The sequence below is a fragment of the Hemiscyllium ocellatum genome, chromosome 14 (assembly GCF_020745735.1).
Source record: "Hemiscyllium ocellatum isolate sHemOce1 chromosome 14, sHemOce1.pat.X.cur, whole genome shotgun sequence".
Taxonomy (NCBI): Eukaryota; Metazoa; Chordata; class Chondrichthyes; order Orectolobiformes; family Hemiscylliidae; genus Hemiscyllium; species Hemiscyllium ocellatum.
This window is the reverse complement of record NC_083414.1, coordinates 13,492,365-13,516,820: the sequence shown is the minus strand read 5'-3', so window position 1 is coordinate 13,516,820 and position 24,456 is coordinate 13,492,365. Positions and strand designations below refer to the sequence as shown.

General features: G+C 40.7%; 2 protein-coding genes across 5 annotated transcripts in view; one reads left to right on the top strand and one right to left on the bottom strand.

The window, feature by feature from the left end:
- Positions 1-1,955, bottom strand: part of wdr82 (WD repeat domain 82) — a 35,503-nt gene extending 33,548 nt beyond the window's left edge. Inside the window, exon 1 of the mRNA XM_060835386.1 lies at positions 1,556-1,955. Within this exon, the coding sequence (XP_060691369.1) occupies positions 1,556-1,716 (161 nt within the window). The 5' untranslated portion in view covers positions 1,717-1,955. The remainder of the gene's footprint in view (positions 1-1,555) is intronic.
- On the top strand, positions 1,044-24,280 carry glyctk (glycerate kinase). 4 transcript variants are annotated; one of them, XM_060835383.1, is made up of 6 exons: positions 2,264-2,314; positions 12,486-12,569; positions 14,249-14,687; positions 17,164-17,315; positions 20,195-20,370; positions 23,113-24,280. In XM_060835383.1, the coding sequence occupies exons 3-6, from the start codon at positions 14,296-14,298 to the stop codon at positions 24,025-24,027; spliced, it is 1,635 nt and encodes a 544-aa protein (XP_060691366.1). In that variant the 5' UTR covers positions 2,264-2,314; positions 12,486-12,569; positions 14,249-14,295; the 3' UTR covers positions 24,028-24,280. The 4 variants fall into 4 exon arrangements, with proteins under 4 accessions (XP_060691367.1, XP_060691364.1, XP_060691368.1 ...); XM_060835384.1 differs by lacking the exons at positions 2,264-2,314; positions 12,486-12,569 and adding an exon at positions 1,044-1,131; XM_060835381.1 differs by lacking the exons at positions 2,264-2,314; positions 12,486-12,569 and adding an exon at positions 1,507-1,625.
- Positions 24,281-24,456: the final 176 nt, after the last annotated feature.

Here is a 24,456-nt window from a genome sequence, read left to right as displayed (position 1 = left end):
TCACTGAAAAGAAAACAAAAACGAATGGCAAACCCCAATACCATATTAAGTGTCAACTGCACAGCTCAGAAGCTACTGAAGCAGTTCTTACACCCTCTACTTGACTTGAGGAAGATCAAACAATTTACTATTTCAAAACAGAACTCATTTCCTGTTAGCAGTCAGTGCCCTTTGTCAAAATGACAGTTTTTATTAACTTGAGTGACCCAAATTAGTATAAAAGTTATAAATTTCCAGAATTAGCTATAACAGACTGGAACTCAGCATGGAGGAAAAATAAACAAACAACAACAGACAGACAGAACTGAGGCCATCTGCAATAATGGAATAACCTGCCAACATTTACACACTGATGTCTAATGACCACAAAACTTTGCCACAGCAAAAACAACGCAAAGATCAGTCAATTTTCTTAAAAACTTAATACAGCTCTCAAAGGAGAAGACCTAAGGTACTAAAATATAAACAGCTTCTTTGTGTGGTTACCATTCTACAGTCTTGTCCCTTCTACTTTGAGAATCTGTGTAAAATTTACTCCAAAAAACAGCTGCGATTTCAGTAATCTCAGACTTAAATTCTGAAATTCAATACTGATGCCTCTAACTTTTCCCTCAAGTCATAATTCTAAAATAATTTAATCCAACCTCTGTGGGATTTTGATCTCAACCTTTGGGCACAACCATCATGTTGCAATAGCCCATAAAGCTGGAACATAATTCTCTTAGATGTTTGTTAATCAACCTGTTCTAACATGCAATGGCACACCTCCACAACAGGGAGGACTTTAATCTAGCTGCAAATGTGTTGCTGGTTAAAGCACAGCAGGCCAGGCAGCATCTCAGGAATAGAGAATTCGACGTTTCGAGCATAAGCCCTTCATCAGGAATAGACCTAATGGCCCAGAACTAGGGATTCTACCACAAGTTCAGGGATTGGAATCAAATTCAGACTGCTGCCTCAGAGAAATGGACACTACCTACGATACCGCAAGACCTAAACCATGCCCAGATTTTGAGTCCCATTTTAAGGACCAGTTTACAGCTCTGTACCTATGTATAAAATACAGTTAACATTTTCATTGTTAAGATGGAAGGTATTTGCCTCAACTATCGCATGTGCTCGGCCACTCAGGTAAACTATTAACATTTTTAATTGTCCGGCTATTATTTCCAGCTTAAATGGCTGTTACCTGCAATATTACGGAAGGGAATCCTGCAGACACGTTCTGCGCTACAAAAAAAAATGAACATCAGAGACGATGAAAGAGCATGATCTCTGGCCCCCACAATTACGGTATTGCAGATCACAACTTCCCGCCTCTAACGCATGACTGCCCTCTTCCTAAAACCATTTAATCATAAGGCAACTTTTTTTTTAATCTTCTCCTCCTCGCTGACTGAGTCTGCAGTCCGCAGCACCCTCCCAACGCGAACCGAACTCGGGGGGGGGGGGGGGGGGGGGAGTCTGTGTGAAAATCAAGGCCGGGGGTTTCTAGGCCATCCCTGAGAGGAGAGGATCATCGACAAATGAACCGGCGGGCGGTAATATCACTCACTTGCCCTCTTGGCAGTCGTAAAGGACGATGGAGTCATCGTCGCTGCTGGAGATGAGCGTCTCTCCGTTAGGTGAGAAGTCGAAGCAGTTGATCTTGTCCGTGTTCTCTCGGAACACCTTAGCCACTCGGAAGCTGCGCAGCACATTATCCGTCAGCTTCATCTCGTCCTTCCTTACCCGGGGTTGCGGGGAGGGTAGGTTGAAGATAGAAGGAATGGGACGTTTTAAAGGAGGGGGTGGGGGAAAGAAGCTGCGAAAAGCGCCTGTAATTTTTTTTTTCTCAGCGCCCGGGGAGGAGAAAGTTTGTCCCTCTTTCCTTCCCTCGATATTTAAACACAGCGGTCAAAATGGCGACGCACCTCCCAGACTCAAAGGCCACAACCGCTTCGCCCCCTCCCCCTCATCGCGGGGCATTGTGGATCCCAAGCCGCGGATGGCGGGAACCCGCCACTACCCATAATGCCCAATCCTCCCCGCAGACGGGCGATCATGGAAATGGCGGGCAACGCCCCCGTCATTTCCATGACAACCGAGCGGCGGAGGCGGCGTCCCGAGACGGCTTTTCACAAGGTAAAACATTCCACACGTAAATGACCATGACGTCAACCACCTTTGGATGTCCGTATGATGTTACCCATAATACCCAGCCTTGGTTGTCAGGGAGACCGGCCTCTACTTACTGCGCATGTGTGTTCGATGTTCCGGAGCCGACTCGGTCGCCATCTTCCTGAGGGGCAAATCCGCTAGAGGGCCACCCTGGGTGATGACAGTGCTTTTCCATTTTACACACTTTCCTTCCTTTTGTCACTTTAATGCTTTATTGAATTTTTTTTTGCCTAAATACTTTTTCATCATTTGCATCCTCATTTGGCCAACTAGAATCAGAGTCAAAAAACGTGGTGCTCGAAAAGCATAGCCCGTCAGGACAGTCGACAGCATAAGCTCATCAGGAATGAGGGGGTAGCCCAAAGGAGCTAAGAGATTATTGGGGGGGGGGGCACAACACATTATCCTCTACCATTTCCACCAACTAAAAACAAATCTCACCATCAAGGATATATTTCAGTCCTCACCACTATCTGCAGAGACCATTCCTTCCATGACTCCCGTGTAGGGTCCACAGTCCCCACGCATCCACCCACCCTCCACTCCCAACACCTTTCCTTGCCACCACAAGAAATGCAAAACCTGTGCCCACATCTCCCCTCTCACCTCCCTCGCACGCCCAAAGCATCCTTCCACATCTGACAGAGATTTACCTGTACTTCCACACACATCGTCCACTGTGTGTGTTACTCTCTGCGTGGGCTCCCGTACATTGGGGAGACAGTGTGCTAACTTGCACAACATTTCAGAGAACATCTCTGGAACACATGCACTAAACAACCCCACTGCCCTGTGGCTGTACACTTAGCCAAGGACATGCAAGTCCTGGGCTTTCTCCACCACCAAACTCTAGCTATCCAACACCTGGAGGAAGAATGCCTTATCTTGTGCCTTGGGACCCTCCAATCACACAGGATCAATGTAGATTTCACCAGTTTCTTCATTTCCTTCCCTCCCCCACCCCGACACACCTTATTTCAAATCCAACCTTCCAATTTGGCACTGCCCTCTTGAACTGTCCTATCTGTCCGGCTTCCTTCCCACCTATTCGCTCCACCCTTCTTTCCAACCTATCACCATCACCCCACACTTCCATCTAACTATCATATTCCCAGCTATCTTTCCCAAGCCCTACCTCCCTTTCATTTATTTCTCAACCCGCTTGGTCCACCACCTTACTCCTGATGAAGAGCTTGCACTCGAAATGTTGACTAGCCTGCTCCTTGGATGCTGCCTGACCAGCTGTGCTTTTCCAGCACCCACACTTTTCGATTCTGATCTCCAGCATCTGCAGTCCTCACTTTCTCTAGTATGAGCTTGCCAACCAATCCTTCTTCTGTAGTATGAAGACCATTTGAAATTTGGCATTCTTCCATTTGTCCTGATGCATGCACAAGATAAAAAGCTTCAGCAACATGTCTCTTTTTTTAAGCAACGTGCAAGTTCTGATGTCCTTGTTTATTTTAATTCTCCACTTCAATACTGACCTCAGTTTTCCAGAGTTTACACTTCACAGTTCTTTGGGGAATGTCATGACTTTTCTCTGAAGTTCAAACATAAGACTGAGGAACAGTTTCATATCTTTCTCATCAGGTTACTTTACAACCTTCAGCATTTCGTTAATCAATTTCAAATTATAACCTCAACTCCATTATCTTAAATGGCATTCATAAGTGATGATTATGCATTTTCCCATTTAGAGCTTTTCTAGTTATATATTTTGCTTTTTTTTGGTAATATCAAACCAATTGTCACTCCTTTTACCTGTATCTCAATTTCTTTTGTTATTAATGATGTGGAGTGGGGTGTTGGACTGGGGTGAACAAAGTTAAAAGTCATAAAATCAGGACATAGTCTAACGGATTTATTTGGAAGCACTAGCTTTTGTAGCGCTGCTCCTTCATCAGGAGCATAAGATCATAAGACACAGAATTGAAAGCAAAAGATTACAGTTCATGCGACTGAAATAATATATTGAACAAACCTGGATTGTTAAGTCATCATTTAGAATGGGAATTCCCACCTGCCTTTACCCCAGCCCCACCCCAACCCCTCTATTTATCTCTCAGACCCTTCCCCCTCCACATTCCTGATGAAGGGCTTATGCCTGAAATATCAACTCTCATGTTCCTTGGATGCTTCCTGTTTGGCTGTGCTTTTCCAGCACCACACTTCTCAAATCTGACACTCCAGATTCTGCATCCTAGCATTAGCCTGGGCCAATGGATTGTTAGTCTAGTGCCATTAGCAGTGTCCCACCATCTGCTGCAAATTGTCCTGCCCTTGGGATTGCTGAAAAACCTGCTCCATCTCTCACTTTCCCAAATGAAAACAAAAGGTTCACTTTAAGTTTTAACTTTCTTTCTCTATGGTATTCTGTCTGTCTTATTGAGTATTTCCATCATATCTAGTTTATTGCATCTAGCCCTTCATGGAATCGTTAAAATTTACAGCACATAAGGAGGCCAATCAGTCCATTATGCCTGTTCTGGCTTTTGCTCTCATCCCTGCTCCTGCTTCTTGTCTTTCCTGCTAGTTCCACATTCTCAACTAATTGACGAAATCCCTTTTAACCTTATTGTTAGAATCAGCTTGCATCACTTTTTCAAATAGAGGATTCCAGATTCTGTCAATGCTCTGCATGAAAAACATTTTCTCTCACCTCTCCACATCTTTGTCAATTTTTTAAAATCCACTTAATTCTACTCAATGGTTTACTTGCAACAGAGAATATTTTTTCTACATCTACTCTGTCATATGCTCCTTGAACTTGTTGATACTTATTTTTTGGAGAAAGTGAGGACTGCAGATGCTGGAGATCAGAGCTGAAAATGTGTTGCTGGAAAAGCGCAGCAGGTCAGGCAGCATCCAAGGAGCAGGAGAATCGACGTTTCGGGCATGAGCCATTTTTCATCCTGAAGAAGGGCTCATGCCCGAAACGTCCATTCTCCTGCTCCTTGGCTGCTGCCTGACCTGCTGCGCTTTTCCAGCAACACATTTTCGGCTCCGATATTTATTTTAACACAGAATTTACAGTACTGAAACATGTCTGGGACGCCAAGATGGATTGAATAATCTAGTGTTTTCCTTATTGACAAATCCACACAACCGATTGTACCTAAATTGAAAGGGGACTAATATACTGGCAGAGAAATTTGCTAGAGCTGCTTGGGAGGATTTAAACTCGTAAGGTTTGGGGGTGGGGGGGGAGTTGGGGGCGGGGGGGACCCCCCGGGAGATAGTGAGGAAAGAGATTAATCCGAGACTGGTACAGTTGAGACCAGAAGCGAGTCAAACAGTCAGGGCAGGCAGGGAACAAGGTAGGAATAATAAATTAACCGGCATTTATTTCAATGCAAGGGGCCTAATAGGGAAGGAAGGTGAACTCAGGGCATGGTTAGGAACATGGGAGTGGGATATCTAAGCAATTACAGAAACATGGCTCAGGGATGGGTAGGACTGGCAGCTTAATGTTCCAGGATACAAATGCTACAGGAAGGATAGAAAGGGTAGCAAGAGAGGAAGGTGGGGGTGGGGGTGGCATTTTTGATAAGGGATAGCATTCCAAAGTGTTGAGGGAGGATATTCCTGGAAATATATCCAGGGAAGTTATTTGGGTGGAATTGAGAAACAAGAAAGGAATGATTACCTTATTAGGATTGTATTGTAGACCCCCTAATAGTCAGAGGGAGAAATAAATTTGTAAGGAGATCTCAGTTATTTGTAACAATAATAAGGTGGTTATGGTAGGGGAATTTAACTTTCCAAACATAGACTGGGACTGCCATAGTGTTAAAGGTTTAGATAGAGAGGAATTTGTTAAGTGCGTACAAGACAATGTTCTGATTCAGTATGTGGATGTACCTATTAGAGAAGGTGCAAAAGTTGACCTACTCTTGGGAAATAAGGCAGGGCAGGTGACAGGTGTCAGTGGGGGTGCACTTTGGGGCCAGCGACCATAATTCTATTAGATTTAAAATAGTGATGGAAAAGGATAGACCAGATCTAAAAGTTGAAGTTCTAAATTGGACAAAGGCCAATTTTGACGGTATTGGCAAGAACTTTCGAAAGCTGATTGGAGGCAGACGTTCGCAGGTAAAGGGACGGTTGGAAAATGGGAAGCCTTCAGAAAAGAGATAACGAGAATCCAGACAAAGTATATTCCTGTCAGGGTGAAAGGAAAGGCTGGTAGGTATAGGGAATGCTGGGTGACTAAAAAAATTGAGGGTTTGGTTAAGAAAAAGAAAGTAGTGTATGTAAGGTATAGACAGGAGAGAGTGAGTGAATCCTTAGAAGAGTATAAAGGAAGTATGAGTATACTTAAGAGGGAAATTAGGAGGGCAAAACAGGGACATGAGATAGTTTTGGCAAATAGAATTAAGGAGAATCCAAAGGGTTTTTACAAGTACATTAAGGACAAAAGGGAAACGGGGGAGAGAATAGGGCCCCCTCAAAGTTCAGCAAGGCGGCCTTTGTGTGGAGCTGCAGAAAATGGAGGAGATACTAAATGAGTATTTTGCATCATTATTTACTGCGGAAAAGGATATTAAAGATATAGACTGTAGGGAAATGGATGGTGACATCTTGCAAAATGTCCACATTACAGAGGAGGAACTGCTGGATGTCTTGAAACGGGTAAAAGTGGATAAATCCCCAGGACCTGATCAGGTGTACACGAGAACTCTGTGGGAAGCTAGAGAAGTGATTGCTGGGCCTCTTGCTGAGATATTTGTATCATCGATAGTCACAGGTGAGGTGCCCGAAGACTGGAGGTTGGCTAACGTGGTATCACTGTTTAAGAAGGGCTGTAAAGACAAGCCAGGGAACTATAGACCAGTGAGCCTGATGTCAGTGGTGGGCAAGTTGTTGGAGGGAATCCTGAGGGACAGGAGATACGTGTATTTGGAAAGACAAGGACTGATTAGGGATAGTCAACGTGGCTTTGTGCGTGGGAAATTACGTCTCACAAACTTTGATACAGAACTGGCTCAAAGGTAGAAGACAGAGGGTGGTGGTGGAGGGTTGTTTTTCAGACTGGAGGCCTGTGACCAGTGGAGTGCCACAAGGATCGATGTTGGGTCTCCTACATTTTGTCATTTACATAAATGATTTGGATGCGAGCATAAGAGTTTGCAGATGACACCAAAATTGGAGGTGTAGTGGACAGCGAAGAGGGTTACCTCAGGTTACAACAGGATCTGGATCAGATAGGCCAATGGGTAGAGAAGTGGCAGATGGACTTTAATTCAGATAAATGCGAGATGCTGCATTTTGGGAAAGCAAATCTTAGCAGGACTTATGCACTTAATGGTAAGGTCCAAGGGAGTGTTGCTGAACAAAGAGTCCTTGAAAGTGGAGTCGCAGGTAGATACGATAGTGAAGAAGGCATATGGTATGCTTTCCGTTATTGGTCAGAGTATTGAATACACGAGTTGGGAGGTCATGTTGCGATTGTACAGGACATTGATTAGGCCACTGTTGGAATATTGCATGCAGTTCTGGTCTCCTTCCTATCGGAAAAATGCTGTGAAACTTGAAAGGGTTCAGAGAAGATTTATAAGGATGTTTCCAGGGTTGGAGAACTTGAGCCAAAGGGATAGGCTGAACAGGCTGGGTCTGTTTTTCCTGGAGCATCGGAGGCTGAGGGGTGACCTTATAGAGGTTTACAAAATTATGAGGGGCATGGATAGGGTAAATAGGTAAAGTCTTTTTCCTGGGCTCGGGGAGTCTAGAACTAGAGGATATAGGTTTAGGGTGAGAGGGGAAAGATATAAAGAGACCTAAAGGGCAATGTTTTTACACAGAGTGTGGTACGTGTATGGAATGAGCTGCCAGAGGAAGTGGTGGAGGCCGGTACAATTACAACATTTAAGAGGCATTTGGATGGGTATATGAATAGTAGGGATATGAGCCGGGTGCTGGCAGGTGGCTCTAGATTGGGTTGGGATATCTGGTAGGCATGGACAGATTGGACTGAAGGGTCTGTTTCCATGCTGTACATCTCTATGACTCCATGACTCTAAGAGAAGCAGGCCATTGTGCCCACTGGTCCAAGCCAGCATTTATACTTAATGAAAATCTACTCCCAAGTGAATTCATCTAACCCAATGAATGTAACTTCCATTTCCTTTCTCCCACATGTTTATCCAGCTTCCATGTAAATACAAATTACTCTTCACTTCAACTTATTTCTTATGGTGGTGAGATCCATATGACCGTGTGTCTGGGTAAAAGAAAAAGTTCTGAATTCCTTATAGATTCACATAACAATTACAGCATAGAAGGAGATTAACTGGCCTTTCATGTCTGTGCTAACTCTCTGAAGGAGAAATTCTCCCAGTGCTTTCCCCAATCCTTTCTCGTCACAGCCCTGGCATCGTTCTATTTCAGATAACCGTGATCCCTTATTGGATGTCTTGATTGAATCTGTTGCCAGCACACACTCAGCCAGTGCATGGAAGTCTCTAACCTAGGGCTTGCCAAAGTGGGAGCATGGAGCCAGGACACCAAGTGGGGTTCACAAGTTGAATAGAATTTTGCAAAGGTTGAACCCCCTCCCCTCATGGGTCTTCTCCCTCCTTGACAATTTCAAGCCCCAAAGTGGGATCACAGTAGGAAATAAAAGTTTTGGAAGCACTGCCTCAGCCACACATTTGTTCCTCATCGAGTCATAGAGCATAGAAACCGGCCTTTCGGCCCACTAAAACTGCGATGACCAACAAACCATCAAACCATACTAATCCCATTTACCTGCACTTGGCTCATGTTGCCGTTGCTTCCTATAACTGCTTTAAGTCTGCATCATTTGGTTCTTGATACATGAACAGGATTTACAAACGAGTCCTTATTTACTACAGGAACAGGATTATTTTAGGATTAGTTTAGAATGGTACCAAGAAGGGCTGAAGGGCCTGTTCCTGCGCTTCATTGTTCTGTGCTCTGGATATTCATTAAGCCTGTGCTGCATTGTTCTATGTTTTATGTACTGCATATTCATAAACTGTTTTGGTCTCACGCCCAACCCCTTTTCCTCCCCAACCATGAACCATCTTCTCTATACCATTTAATAATTAAATAATTTGGCTTTGAAAACCCCTCTGAGGGAAGTAAAGTTGGTGGGGAGAGGAGGAGCTGCTCCAGCCTGCGAGGAGGAGGTGGAGCTGGGAAGATGACAGATAGGTGGTGGGATTGAGGGGTGGGGGGCAGGATGTATCTGTCCAACCCTTATAATTCCACATACGAGCCGATAGCCTCTTTGTCCCGCGCAGTGGAGATGGTGGTTCAGTTTCGCTGATAGCGGCCAGCCATCGCTGGACCATAGGTAAGAGCATGAGCCAAGGGCCGGTTGCTCCGATTCAGTTGCACATTGGCCGTTTTGCAGCAGAAACATTAAAGGGATAAGAGTTTCCAGATGGAGCGCAAGGCGAAGCTCAAAGCGAAGACTCAAACCTTCACTGACACCCAGGTGCTAAATTTCCAAAGTCCCTTTACTAACAAGAGCTGGCAGCTTTTAAACGCCCATTTCGCAGTTCTAGATGTGTGGAATAAGTCTGGAATAAGTTTGGATCCGGATTTTTTTTCGAAAAAGTTTAACATTCCAGTGGTGACCAGTACTCTGTTAATAATTAACATTTGATTTGGCAACAGATTATCGCTTATTTTAGTTGGCTATTTCTGTGTCCTGTTATTTTGTACCTACAGTCCCTTTCTGAGTCTGCAATGACCTATAGTGTTAAATATTAAATTACATTGTTGGAAGCAACTCTGAATTTACTTTTTGAGCAATTTGATTTTTTGGCGATTTTTAAATTGTGGATTTTTTTAATTAAAAAAACTAAAGGGAAGGAGTGAAGTAAGGTAGCCAATGGGATTTCCGTTCTTCCCTTTCAAATTTTTAATCCATATCCCAGACGATTTTCTTGTCCTTCACCTGGCCCTCTGACTAGGTGTCAGATGTTTTTATTAACCCTCCAGTGCCTGTCAGTAAATGGGGATGCGAAAATGTGGTTTCAATTGAGTAAGAGTTTATGAAGTGAGGAGAATAGACAGAATTAAGATGTAGGAAACTGAATAGTCAGACAGGTCTGAGGGGCTGAGTGACCTTTCCCTTTATTTCTGTGCATTGTCTTTGCGTAAAAACCAAGACAATGAGTATTGGCCATTAGTTTAACAGGGCAGAACAGGAGAACCAAGTCTGAGGCCAAATTCATAGACATTCAACAATTACTTTAGGACAACCCCCTGTTTGGGCATGTTATGAGACACCTTTGACAGGGAATCCAGGTTTCCTGATTCACATTTCACACTCTACCCCAACAGCCCTTTCATGAAACTATATGAATGCTAACCAGCAGTTGGAATACAATCAGAATCAAAATCTCCTCTCTTTTTCAGTTCAGCAGCTGTCCTTTGACATTGAGATCAATTAATTAAGTCCAGCTTGTAATGGACACAAGGATGTGAGCAATCTGTGGATCTGAGTATCATGTCACATAGTCCATTTACCCAGTAAAAGGAACTAGAAGGTCCATGTAAGACCATAACACGCAAGGGCAGAAGCAAGCCGTTCAGACCATTGAGTCTGCTCTACCATTCAGTGGCATCATGGCTGATCCGGTAATGCTCAAACTCTACTTTCCTGCCTTTTCCCCCATAACCCTGATTCCTTACTCATTTAAAAATCTGTTTATCTCAACTTTGAAATGTACTTAATGATCTAGCACCCTCTATGCCTCCCTGTGATAAGAAAAATTACATAAATTCACTACCTTCTGTGAGAATAAATTCCTTTCCATCTGTTCTAAAAGGGCAATTCTCATTCTGAAATTATGCTTTCTGGTCCTAAATTCTTCCACAAGGAGAACAACCTTTCCATATCTACCCTGTCAAGACCCCTAAGAATCTTCTTTGTTTTATTTAAGATTGGAATTTAGGAAAATGAAATGCAATGAGTACAGGCCTAACCTACTCAACCTCTCCTCCTACGATTGCCCCTTCAAATGCAGGATCAACCTAGCCAACCTTCGCTGGAATGCCTACAATGCCAATATACATTTCTTTCGATAGTAGGCTCAAAATTGTTCACAGTATTTCAAGTCTGGTCTGACGAGTGCCTTATATAGTTTTAACAAGGCTTCCCTATTTTGTTTTTCCTCTTTTCCTTCAAAATAAAGCCCAACATTCAATTTGCCATCCCTATTACCTGCATGTGTACTAGCTTTTAGTAATTTATGCACAAGGACTCCCAAATCGCTCGGTGCTTCTCTACTTTAATAATATTTAGCTCCTGTATTCCGGTCAAAATGTACAATTTCACACTTTCTCATATTATATACCATTTGTTTTTGTGTCATCCTCAAACTTGCCTCGAAGTCATTAATATATAATGTAAATAATTGTGACCCCAGCACTGATTCCTCTACATTCCACCAGGTCCAGGGAACTTATTAGTTCTAGTTCCATTAGTTTCCCTAATATTTTTTTCTTGTGACAATTATTGTATTTATTCCTATTACATATATTTAAAACTACATACCTACTGAATCTCAAAGATCCTGAAACTTGACACAACAGTTTTAGTCAGATTTTTATGGCCTAACAATATAGAAGTGAAACAATTTCTTTTCAGTGGAACAACAATAGTAAAGAGATTACTCATGTATTGTTGTTACTTGAAATCTCTGCTGCCTTTGACACTTTGAGCCTTTCATTATCCTAATCTATGTTATCTTGGGGATTCACAGCTACATACTTCAGTGTAAGACCTTCAAATAAATCTTTTTGATTGGTGCTGAGGTTGTTTGTTACAAATTTATCTATTTACATTTTATTTAAATGCATGTATTTGCTTTGTGACTACTGAACATCTTATAAAATGCCCTGACCAGCTTAGTCCTTGTGCATAAATCACGAAAAGCTAGTATGCAGAGGTCATTGGGAAGGCAAATGGAATGGTGCGCTTTATTTCAAAGGAAATGGAGGATAATAAATAGGGAAGCCTTGTTAAAACTATACCGGGCACGAGTTGGACTAGAGTCGAAAACAATCTTGGGCCTATTATCAAAAGAAAGATATACTGGCATTGGAGGCAGTCCAGATCTCTGATTATGATGCTCAGTGAATAATGAGCAGTATGCTCAGAGAGTATGGTGTACAGTTACTGATCTATATTGTCTTAATTCAGTAAGTGTAATCACCTTCGGTTGTTACTGTACACATGTTTCACTGATAAATTAGTTTAACAGGATAGAGGTTATGTATTCAAGAAATTTTTTTAAATGTTCTGATTTTAATCAATTACAGCCTCTCTCTTCATATCCCTGCAGTGCCATATAAGAGAATGTTAACAACAACTTGCACTATTTCCTCCATTACAACAGTGACTACAATTGAAAAGGACTTGATTGACTGTAAGATAGTTTTGGATGATACAAGATTATGAAAATGCATATTTATAAAAATGCATACCTTTAACTTATTACAATGTTAACAAGATTATAACTGTTTTTTGAATGTTCATAGAAGTGTGTTTAAGAAAACTGAATAATTTCAACAGCTTTGCAAATTAAGTAGCAATATTCTAAGTGTTATGATAAATCAATTTGTTTTAATTTTCCAAATAATTAAGCTTAATTTTCATATGCCTGTTGCTCACTCTAAGTTGAAGGAAATACAAATTAGATGCTTGGCCACGGAGTCAACGGCTTTCCAGGTTTGCTTCTTGTTCAGTCTTTTTTATCTAAGCTATATTTACTTGCTAATTTTCCGAGATATTTCTCTTCTAAAGCTGTATATATTCCTATTCTAAACTGTCATTTGTGATAAATCATGTAAACCTTTGTCTTCCATTGCAACAACCTGGAGACTTCCTTTAACTAAGAGTACTATAATGTGATGGTGGTGTTAGAATTCAAGCAGAGAGTTCAAATATTGCAGTTGATACTCAACCTGTTTAGATGCATTACCTGTTCACCTTTCGGCCTTCAAAACATTGTTGTGAAACTCAACCTCAGTGGTTCAGAGACAGAGACACTATCCACTGTGCCATAAGACTTCTTTCGTATCACAGGAAATATATGTATTTTGGAAAAACTGGATGAGGAATAAAGCAGCAAAAGAATATGCAGATTGGGGTAATTTAAGAGAAAGGACATAAATTCCTAATGGCTTGTTCTTTGCAATTCTTTGAATTAGATATTTTCAAATTAACATGTTACAACACACCTCTGAAGCATGCAAGACTTAAACCGAGGCCTTCAGAGGGAGGGACTATGCCACAAAACTCTCTGTTAAAGACTCTTCATCAGATATTTTCTCTATCAATCTATTAAGAAATGCTATAACACACATCTGAAGCAAATGGGACTTGAACCCAAGCCTCCTGTTTGTAACATCAGCAACACTATGCCATAAGGGACTTAAGTCTTTGATACCTTGCTTTACATTGCTAAGATCATTTAACTTCTTCAAGCTCGCATGAATACAGATGCATGTAAATTATGTTGAAGTATTTTGCAAAATTAGAACAAAATGTTTTATGGTAACATTTCTCCTTAATTTATGATCATACTTTAACTTGCAAAGATGTTGACACCATTGTGGAGTAGCTCAACCTGACCATGAGTCCGGTGTGAAAGGGAACATTTTTAACTTTATATGATTTATTGCACTTGCAATTATTTAATTATTATTTCTTTGCCACCTTAAGTAACACTGAATGAACTCTTATCCAGGAATTCTGAAATAACAGCTGTGACAATTGAAGGTACAAGTCAGTAATCTACACGGTATAAATAGTTAAAGTACAAATATAGTCTTAGTTGTCAATCACACCCATTTCTAATTTCCAACACCTTTTGTAGCATTACAAGAAATGAAATAAAAAATGATATTTGGAAATATAAATTTTTGAAATTCGCTGGGATGAGAATATGGAAATTAGAAGGTAAGCAAACAGCTTATGAAGAATTACAGATCTAACCATCTCTTGTGGAATTTACTCTACAGGTTTAAGTTGTGATGCTGCAAATGGACTTATACACTGCAGAACGGAATAACTTCTTCCTGGTTCCCATTTGTTCTCTGGCAGGATGATATCACTTAGAGCAATTTCAGTGATTAATCGCAGCGATTAAGATGATCACTGCATTCGGAAGATACTTGTGGCTTCATTTCAACCATCAACTCATTTACAAGACCTGGAAGCCAAAGAAGCTTCATCTTCACAGTGCCTGTGTAATTAACAAAAAAATGTCCCTTCGACAGCACGGTCTGCAGATCTTTCAGGCAGCAATCAATGCTGTTTTGCCTCAAAACATGATCAAGAACAACATTAGCATAGAAGGAGACAGATTGATGATACAAAATCAGTGCTTCCCTGTCCATAAAAATGTCTATCTTGTTGGATTTGGGAAGGCTGTGTTGGGAATGGCGGCTGCTATGGAAGAGATCTTGGGAGACCATCTGCTGCAAGGAGTGATCAGTGTTCCACTTGGCATCCAAAAGATTCTTAGTGAGACAGGAAAAGAGTAAGAAACAAAAAAAAATCACAATGTGGATTATTTATTTTCTATTCACTAGTAGTGCTCCCCTTGATCCTTCCCTAATGACCCCCTATCCCTCCCACTGACATCAAGCTAGAAGACACAGTATCTGTTAATTTTGGGATTGCTTAAATAACTTAGTCGGTAAATTTTTGTCCAGTATAAAACAGTTTTTCTGCTCACTATCTTTGTAGATTCAATTTCTGGTCTTGCTGATTTAAGTAACCTCAGCGAGGGGAGAAAATTGGGAGCTACCAGTTTGTCTCAGTATTTCTGTGAAAACTGAAGTGGTTTTCAACACTCACCGTCCACACTCCAATTATAAAAAAAGCTGAGACTTTGATATGGTACTGAGGATGCCCAATAAGCACTGAACCTTACTGGTCACCATCTTCAAGACAGGAATTGGATCTTATTGAAACTTTTAAGATTCTGAGGATTTGATAGGGTAGATGCTAAGAGGATATTTCCCCTTGTGGTCTAATCTACTTCTGCATTACCTCTCCAACTTACTTTTGTGTCTTATCCTATCCTGATTCCAGTGCATTCTATGAATAAAGGCGCTACAAATTAACCATCACTGCACAGATGTGTAATGCTAAATTTCTGTAGTATAAATTGAAAGTCAAGGCTCAAGACATTCGATGTAGTCTGCCTTCACTCCAAATTTAGGCTCCAACTTATGCTGTAACTAAAATAATAATGCAAAGTGAAATCTCTTAATACCAACACTTTGTTGTAGTTTAAATCTTCAGTAAAATGTTGGAAACTGCAAACATTAAAACATTCACTTCCAGCATATTAGTATGACAGTGTTACTGAACTAGCATTCTGGCAACCTGGGCTATTGATCTGGAGAAATGAGTTCAAGTCCATCATAGCTGCTGGAGAATTTAAATTAAATTATTTACATTATGATCTGCAATAAAAAGCCAGAATGGGTACTGTAAGACAACCTGATTGTCATAAAAACCCATCTGGTTCATTAACATCCTTTAGGGAGGAAATCAGCCATCCTTATCCAGTCTCGACCCAGGAAATTAGTTGATGAGAAGCAATTCAAAAATTGAATTGCATTTCAAATTATACATTTGGAAATGTAAATTAATAGAAAGGGTGGAGTTGGTCAATGCAATTCACATCAACCATACTGCATAACTGCTTCATCCTTGATGATTCCATTGGGACATGTTTTTAATGTAATTGACTAGTTAGGTGCCACAAAATTCAAGCACATTATTCAGTTTGGCACATCACCAACAGCATTCCTATTATAATGTGTTGTTGTGGGTGGCCAAAATTCTTTCCCATGCGGTGTTCTGTTCCAATCTTTTTGTACACCATTTTGTGTACATTAATTAACATGGAACAAGGTCACAGGAACATTGTTCACCACCACCTTGAGGAAATCAGGGATGGGCAATGTGTTGACCTGACCAGCAATGCTCAAATTCCCAAGAATGAATTAAACACTACCCGAGAGTTGTTTGTGCAGTTAAAGTCTTGTAGCTACGCAGGTGCAAAATTTACAGGATTGGTCTCCCACTGTGCACAGCATAGAACAGACCTTAGAATTGTTAGAACACAGAAAAAGGTATTCAACCCCTCAGAGTCATGCTAGCTGTCATAAGGAAAAATTCATGTACTGCTATACACTCCCATCCTTCTCAAATCCCTGCACATTCATCCACTTGAGATATTTAACATAATTAGGAATAACAGCATGAGGTTTCCCCAGTAGCGAAGTGAATACCTCAATTTGCAAAACTTTCATTTTGTTTTTATTCACTTGTATGGTATGGGCATCGCTAGATGGCAACCATTCCATTGCCCATGAGAAGGTGATGACAAGCTACCTTTTTGAACCATTGCAGTCTGCATGGTGCTGGTGCATCCACAATGCCATTAGGGAGGGAATTCCAGGAATGGGTTTGATTCCACACTTTTTGCTGAGTCAGATTATCTCAACAATACCACTGATAGAGATTGTACAATCAATCTGTCTCGGTTTACATGGGTTCAATCCGATATATATTAACTAGGATCGCATCAAGTTGCCTTTGATGTTGAGTGGAACTGTTGTTGAAGTAAATATGTTTGGATTTTTTTAAAATTCACTCATGGGAATTGGATTTCACTGGCTGGCCAGCATTTACTGCCTGACCCTGGTTGCCCTTGAAATTAAGATTAAGTGAACTTGATCATAGTCGTGATACCCTCCATGGTTTAATAAGCACTATGAAAGTTGTGCATTATTCACACACTATTCAAAATGTGTACCTAGACAAAGTACTTGTGGTCAATGAATTGTATTCAAGAGAAATCAAAACCTCCAGGAAAGGAAGAAATTTTTATTGCATTATTCTTGCCTTTTTCTGTGTTCTATGAAGTAGTTCAGTTCGTCGATTCATTTCATGTTGTCACGCACTGTTTAATTACTTCACTCTGGGTAATTCCACAGGGACATGCTTTTGAAACCTCAGACAAAAATACAAGCAATGGAAGGAGCCAAACATAACCTCCCTGATGAGAATGCTTTAAAGGCAGCCAACAGTATTCATCAATTAGTGGAAGGACTTACTGCAGATGACCTGCTATTTGTGCTTATCTCAGGTACATAAATTCTCTTTCTCATTGTCACAGCAAATTGATTACAGAGATTAATCCACCAGCTACAGTTTAGCACAGATCAATATTCAACAGTTCTACAGCAGGCTGACTGCAATGCAGTACCATCTATAGAACTGGTGCTAAATCTGATTACTGTTTATAATAAAATGAAGTACTGGGGGGAGGGAGGGAAGGATGAGAGAGAGAGAAAGTAAGAGAAAAACAGGAGAGATAAATGAATAAGGGAATGATAGGACTAATCAGATTAAATGAAACTGAGACAAGAAAAGTAAAAGATGAAACTAGATGAGGTTTAAATGGGAAAAGTGACTCATTTCCACCAGCAGCTCTGGTCCAAACAAGAGTTTTATCTGAAAGAGTTGAACTCAGTGTTGAGTCATGGAAACTTTGAAGTGCTGAATCAAAAAATGAGTTGATGCTGTTTGAGCAGTTGATAGTTTTTAAGACTTGATATTGCATTCGACACTTTCGTGCCCTCCCTGCAGCCAAATTTCTCTGTATTGTGGATAATATTCTAACTGTACTTTCTGAAGACATTGTCACCTATACTGACATTCAGCACTGAGTATCAGTCTTTGGGCTCCACATTCCTAAAGGAATCTTACACTGTTTGATCTTTTGAACTCTTAGCGACAGGGTAGTCATAGGTGCAGTATTAGGCCCCTTCTAGCCTGCACCTATGACTACCCTGTACCTATGGCTGATCATGCAATCTCAGTATCCCACTCCCATTTTCTCTCCATACCCCTTGATCCCTTTAGCCACAAAAGCCATGTCCAGCTCCCTCTTGAATATATCTAATGAACTGGCCCCAACATCATTCCACAGGTTCACAACTCTGAGTGAAAAAATTCTTCCTCATCTCAGTCCTGCATGGCTTACTATTTCTTCTTCGACTGTGATGCCTAGTTCCGGTCTTCCCTAACATCAGGAACATTCTTCCAGCATCAAACCTGTTCAGTGCCATTAGAATTTGATGTGTTTCTATGAGATCCCTCCTCATTTTTCCAAACTCCAGTGATTACAAGCCCAATCAATCCAGTCTTTCCTCATATATCAATCCTGCCATCCCAGGAATAAGTATGGTGAACCTTAGTGAAACATGCTGTCCACAAAGTTCTCATTCTTAGGGCTTGACAGAGCAGATATTGAATTGTTGTTTCCCCCTTAATAGCCTTGGGAGAATTAGCTGGCCACTTTAGATTGAGACAAGGAGAAATGCACTCGAGGTTCATGAATCATTGGAGTTATCTAGTACAGATGGCTGTAAATGCTCAATCATTGAGGATATTCAAGACATGACTGATACAAGTTTTGGACACCAGAATGTAGGAATAGGGTAAAAAAGTGTATTGATGTGGAGCATCTGTCTTAATCTTTTTAAATAGAAAAGCAAATTTCAGTGCGCCTTAAAGGTTTTTTTTCTCTTTTACGTGCACACTGATAATACTATATGCCTTTAAATAACACTGGAGCAATTGGATGTATAGGCTGCATATGTGATGTTTTAGAACTTATAAAGTATTGTAGACATCCCACAGAGTACGTGTGTATAGAGATGGCCCAGTCATTCTGCTATGTTGACTTCCACTTATTTAGTCTTGTTTGTTTTGCTTAGCTGCTTAGTTAACATGAGAAACATGAACCAGTTAAATAAATAAACCAGTTAAACAGTAACCTCAAAATACTTAACTAAATACTTATCTATTATTCCTTGGGTTAAAAAAAAGGAGCATTGCAGTTGTATTTTGATTTCAAATTTTTGATAACAGATGTCCAGAATTTGTAGTATTTTGCTTCTATTTGTAGCTAACTGTGGATAAGTATTTGAAATGCTTGACACTCAATGTAATTTCCTTTCTGTTCTCCAAGGATATTGGTTTCAGTTCACTATGTCCCATAGATGTTTGTAAAATTGCAGGCACAAAGCTATATGAGGAGGTATAGAACACGGAAAGGCTATTCAGCTTATCAAACCTTTCCAACCAGAATTTGCATTTAATGAATCTCAACATAAACTCTCATTCAAATATGTGATGATCCTCCACTGGAATTGTTGTGGTTCTGTTTGCCGAGCTGGGAGTTTGTGTTGCAAACGTTTCGTCCCCTTTCTAGGTGACATCGTCAGTGCTTGGGAGCCTCCTGTGAAGCGCTTCTGTGATGTTTCCTCCGGCATTTATAGTGGCTTGTCTCTGCCGCTTCCGGTTGTCAGTTACTGTCCGCTGCAGTGGTCGGTATATTGGGTCCAGGTCGATGTGTTTGTTGATAGAATCTGTGGATGAGTGTCCGCTCATCCACAGATTCTATCAACAAACACATCGACCTGGACCCAATATACCGACCACTGCAGCGGACAGTAACTGACAACCGGAAGCGGCAGAGACAAGCCACTATAAATGCCGGAGGAAACATCACAGAAGCGCTTCACAGGAGGCTCCCAAGCACTGACGATGTCACCTAGAAAGGGGACGAAACGTTTGCAACACAAACTCCCAGCTCGGCAAACAGAACCACAACAACGAGCACCCAAGCTACAAATCTTCTCCCAAACCCTCCACTGGAAAATAATTTCCATCCTCTACCTGCATTAAAAAGGGAAAATCAAACATTGTTCAATATCTTAAATCATAATTACAATTTTCAACAAGTTTCAATCCTTTCAACTGCTCCAGTTGGCCACAATTTAACTTCCTTCTGTACAAGTTCACATGCCCACTAGTTTCAGAGAGGATTTTCTTTTTCCAATTCTAACATAGCCTGAGTGAACTCTATTCTTAAACTTGCATCATGCCACGCAATGGTAGTGTGCTGGAGACATGGTATGGTCATGACCATAACAATTTTTTAAAACTGCTTTTTAGGTGGAGGGTCAGCTTTATTGCCAGCTCCAATTCCCCCTGTCACTTTAGAGGAGAAGCAATACCTGACCAAACAACTTGCTGCTAAGGGGGCAACAATTCAGGAGCTCAATACAATCCGCAAGATGCTGTCGTTGTTGAAGGGTGGAGGTTTGGCAAGGGCTGCCTATCCTGCACAGGTTTGTAACCTTTCTGTTTCGTGACTGAAAGTGTTGATTATGAAACTTTGAATGGGATTATGATCAATATTTAGCCTTAATCTCTAATAGGGGTAGTCAAAATATCATCTGTGTGCCAGATTACAAGTTCCAGTCCCACCAGTGTACAGAGCACAAAATCTAGAAAGACACTCCAATGCAATTCAGAGCAAGAGCCATACTGTCTGTTAGAAATGGAAGCAAAAAAAATCCCTATAAGATGAAGAGTTTCCCAATGGCTTAAGCAATATTTATCACCACTTCAATGATTATTCAGTTATTATCATGATGCTATTTGTGCAACTGACTTCCATTTTTCCTCCATGATATCTATCACATTACATGAAGTGATTGAGATGTTGCGAGGTTATAGAGTAATAGAGATGTACAGAACGGAAGCAGACCCTTCGGTCTAACTTGTCCATGCTGATCAGATATCCCATATTTATTTATTTATCCTATAAATGCTCTTCATGATTTTATAAACCTCTATGAGGTCATCCATCAGTCCCTGACACTCCAGGGAAAACAGCCCCAGCCTATTCAACGTCTCCCTTTCGCTCAAAACCTCCAACCCTGGCAACATACTTGTAAATCTTTTCTGAATCCTTTCAAGTTTCACAACATCCTTCTGATAGGAAGGACACCAGAATTGCACACAATATTCCAAAAGTGGCCAAACCAATGTCCTGTACAGCCACAACATGACCTCCCAACTCCTGACCAATAAAGGAAAGCATACCAAGCGCCTTCTTCACTATCCTATCTACCTGTGACTCCACTTTCAAGGAGCTATGAACTTGCACTCCAAGGTCTCTTTGTCCAGCAACACTCCCTCGTACCTTGCCATTAAGTGTATTTTGCTCAATTTGCTTTCCCAAAATGCAGCACATCGCATTTATCTAAATTAAATCCATCTGTCACTCCTCAGCTCATCTGTTCAAGATCATTGTAATCTGACGTAACCTTCTTTGCTGTCGACTACACCTCCAATTTTGATGTCACCTGCAAACTTACTAACTGTACCTCTTACGCTCACATCCAAATCATTTATATAAATGACAAGAAGTAGTGGACACAGCACCGATCCTTGTGGCACTCCACTGGTCACAGGCCTCCAGTCTGAAAAACAACCCTCCACCACCACCCTGTGTCTTCCACCTCCGAGCCAGTTCTGTATCCAAAGGCTCGTTTTCCCATTCATTCCAAGAGATCTAACCTTACTAGCCAGTCTCCCATGGGGAACCTTGTTAATTGCCTTACTGAAGTCCATATAAATGAGGTGAATTAAATGTAAGTATTTCTTAGTATGTAACAAAGAGGAAAATTCCAATTTTCTGTCTCACCCACCCAGCCAGTGACCCCTGCTAGTAATACTTATTCATGCTGTCATAGTCAGAAGTTACACAGTGCCAGGGTATAGTCCAATCGGTTTATTTGAAATGACAAGCCTTTGTCAGGTGAAATGGTGATGGTGGAGAGGTGATCCCTGAGCTTATACTTTTTTTGTATTTCCCAGCTAAAAAAAATAATGATTTTTGATTACTGCTCACAAATCCTCATTTCTATGAGCACCTTACCCTGTCTCACTGAATGTATCCTCACTCACATTTTCCATTAAAGGACTACATTTTTGGGTATTCTAATACTGAGCAATGAATTCTTGTGAAAATAAAAGCTTCCCACTTTCTAACCTGATTCTTTACCTTCATTTGGTTCCACCATGTTAACTAAGTCATCCAGAAATTTTACATTCTTTAAAAACTATATACCCCACTATTTCTTTGATGTCCAAGTGACAGTCAGAATTCATGGAACCGTTCCCATATGTAAGGTGCCTTAGTTATCATTCAAGGCCCTTAATTCAATTTCCTTCACTACGTCCAGGGGTCAAAACTGGGCACAATAATTCAAGTGTAGAAATCTGAAACATGTGTCATCTTAATCTCAAAGTTAAAGGTACTAACTATAAAATCTGAAACTTGCTTTCCGTACAGGCATCTTCTCCTGCTTTGAAATTGGTGGAGTCTAGAAACTGAGAAGTTTTTAGTTTATTTTCTATTGCCGACCCCCACTCTTTTCAGTAGGTACCTAATTGTGGTCAGGTATGATTCACAGTGCTGATTGCCTTGGGTACCTGAACCAGGTAGCCATTATCTTTGGGTGAACCTGAACAATTCATTGCAGCAGAGAAACCACTCATAATTTTGTCAGTCATAGAGATGTACTTGCAGTAAGGGTAGACTAGGTGGCAGTCAAGAGCAGGAATTAAAAACTTGTTTACTCCTTCGTAGTTCGACCTATGCTGAGCTCACTTGTAGCCCTCCCATCTCTTTTCCTAAACCACCTAATTTAGGAATTAAAACTGGAATGTATGACACAGTACTATACCATGTAGTGTGTTCACCCATTTTGCTTATGGAGACTCTGTTGATAGATTATAAAATGATTTAATGACAAGTTTAGTAAGCAAACAGTATTTATATGTACACACTTGGTGACTGTTAATTCAATACAAAGGTCAGAACATTACTGCATATAATCAGAGATAGAAGGTAAAGTGTCCATGCAATAGCCCTTTTGATCAGAAATTGTATTAATAATTGAGTTCATCTTTGGAGTTAAAATTCTAAACACATTCCAATTAAATGTATTGTAATTAGATTTGACTGGACAAGAAATTGAAATATACAGAAATATAAAACATGACTCTTTATTTGGCAGGTGGTGAGTCTCATCATGTCTGATGTTATAGGTGACAATTTGGAGTATGTGGCCAGTGGCCCAACTGTACCTACCTTACACAGCAAGGACGACTGTCATAAGATACTGTTAAAATATAACTTGTTATCATCCATGCCAGAATCTGTAAAAGAAGTTCTGTCTCAGTCCAGCATGAAAATGGACAAAGAGGAGATCCAAACATTTGCTCATGTTTGTAATTTTGTTGTGGGATCAAATGCAATTGCCTTAGAGAAAGCAAAATGCAAATCAGAAAGCTTGGGTTATAATACTTCTGTCCTATCTACTGTGGTCAGTGGAGATGTCAAGACTGTGGCTAAATTGTACAGTCTTTTGATTAGATATGTGTGCTCAGTTCTGGCAGCTGCCAGTTCAAAATATGTACATGTAAGCAAAATGAAAGATGAGATCCTGCAGATGGTCGTAAACATGGAGCTTCCTGACTTCCAACTAGATGGCTGTTTGGAACTGTTGGAGGAGACACAGCATTCCAAGAAACCAATATGCCTTTTGGCAGGGGGGGAAACTACAGTTCGACTCCAGGGTAAAGGTAAAGGAGGTCGAAATCAAGAGCTGGCCTTGCATCTAGCCTTGGAACTTCACCATGCAAAATCAAAGATTCCACAAGATCTACTTACAAAGTATGAAGTTATTTTTCTTAGTGGCGGGACTGACGGACAAGATGGGCCCACTGAAGCAGCTGGTGCATTCGCTTACAGTGACCTGGTTGACAAGGCCTTTGCTGAAGGGCTGAACGCAGAGGACTTTTTAAACAACAACGACTCCTTTACCTTCTTTAACAAGTTTAATAATGGAGTGGACCTTATTGTGACAGGGCTGACAAACACGAACGTCATGGATATGCAAGCAATTATTATTCAACCCAATGAAATTTAAGTCTAGTATTAGCCTTTCATGAACAAAGAGAGATGAAGAATTTAATTTCTTTATAAAGGGACATAATATTGTGCTCACATAGTGTTGTATCAGTAAAGGGGACAGGGATGCATGTATAGTTTTAATGTGTTGAACACTGGCATTACAACTTAAAGCAAACAATGTTGGATCATATGTGCCACAAGCCGGCAGCATTTTGACAGCCATTATTGCATACCTTACAAACGAAGCTATTTAAATAAAAATGTCAATATTCAAGCATTTCTCAAATGAGTGCACTAAGAGGTAGTCAACATTTTGCAATATTTGTAATTTTTAAAAGATTTTTAGGGGTTTGTAAGTTACTGAAAATGTGTTGCTGGAAAAGCGCAGCAGGTCAGGCAGCATCCAAGGAACAGGAGATTCAACGTTTCAGGCATAAGCCCTTCT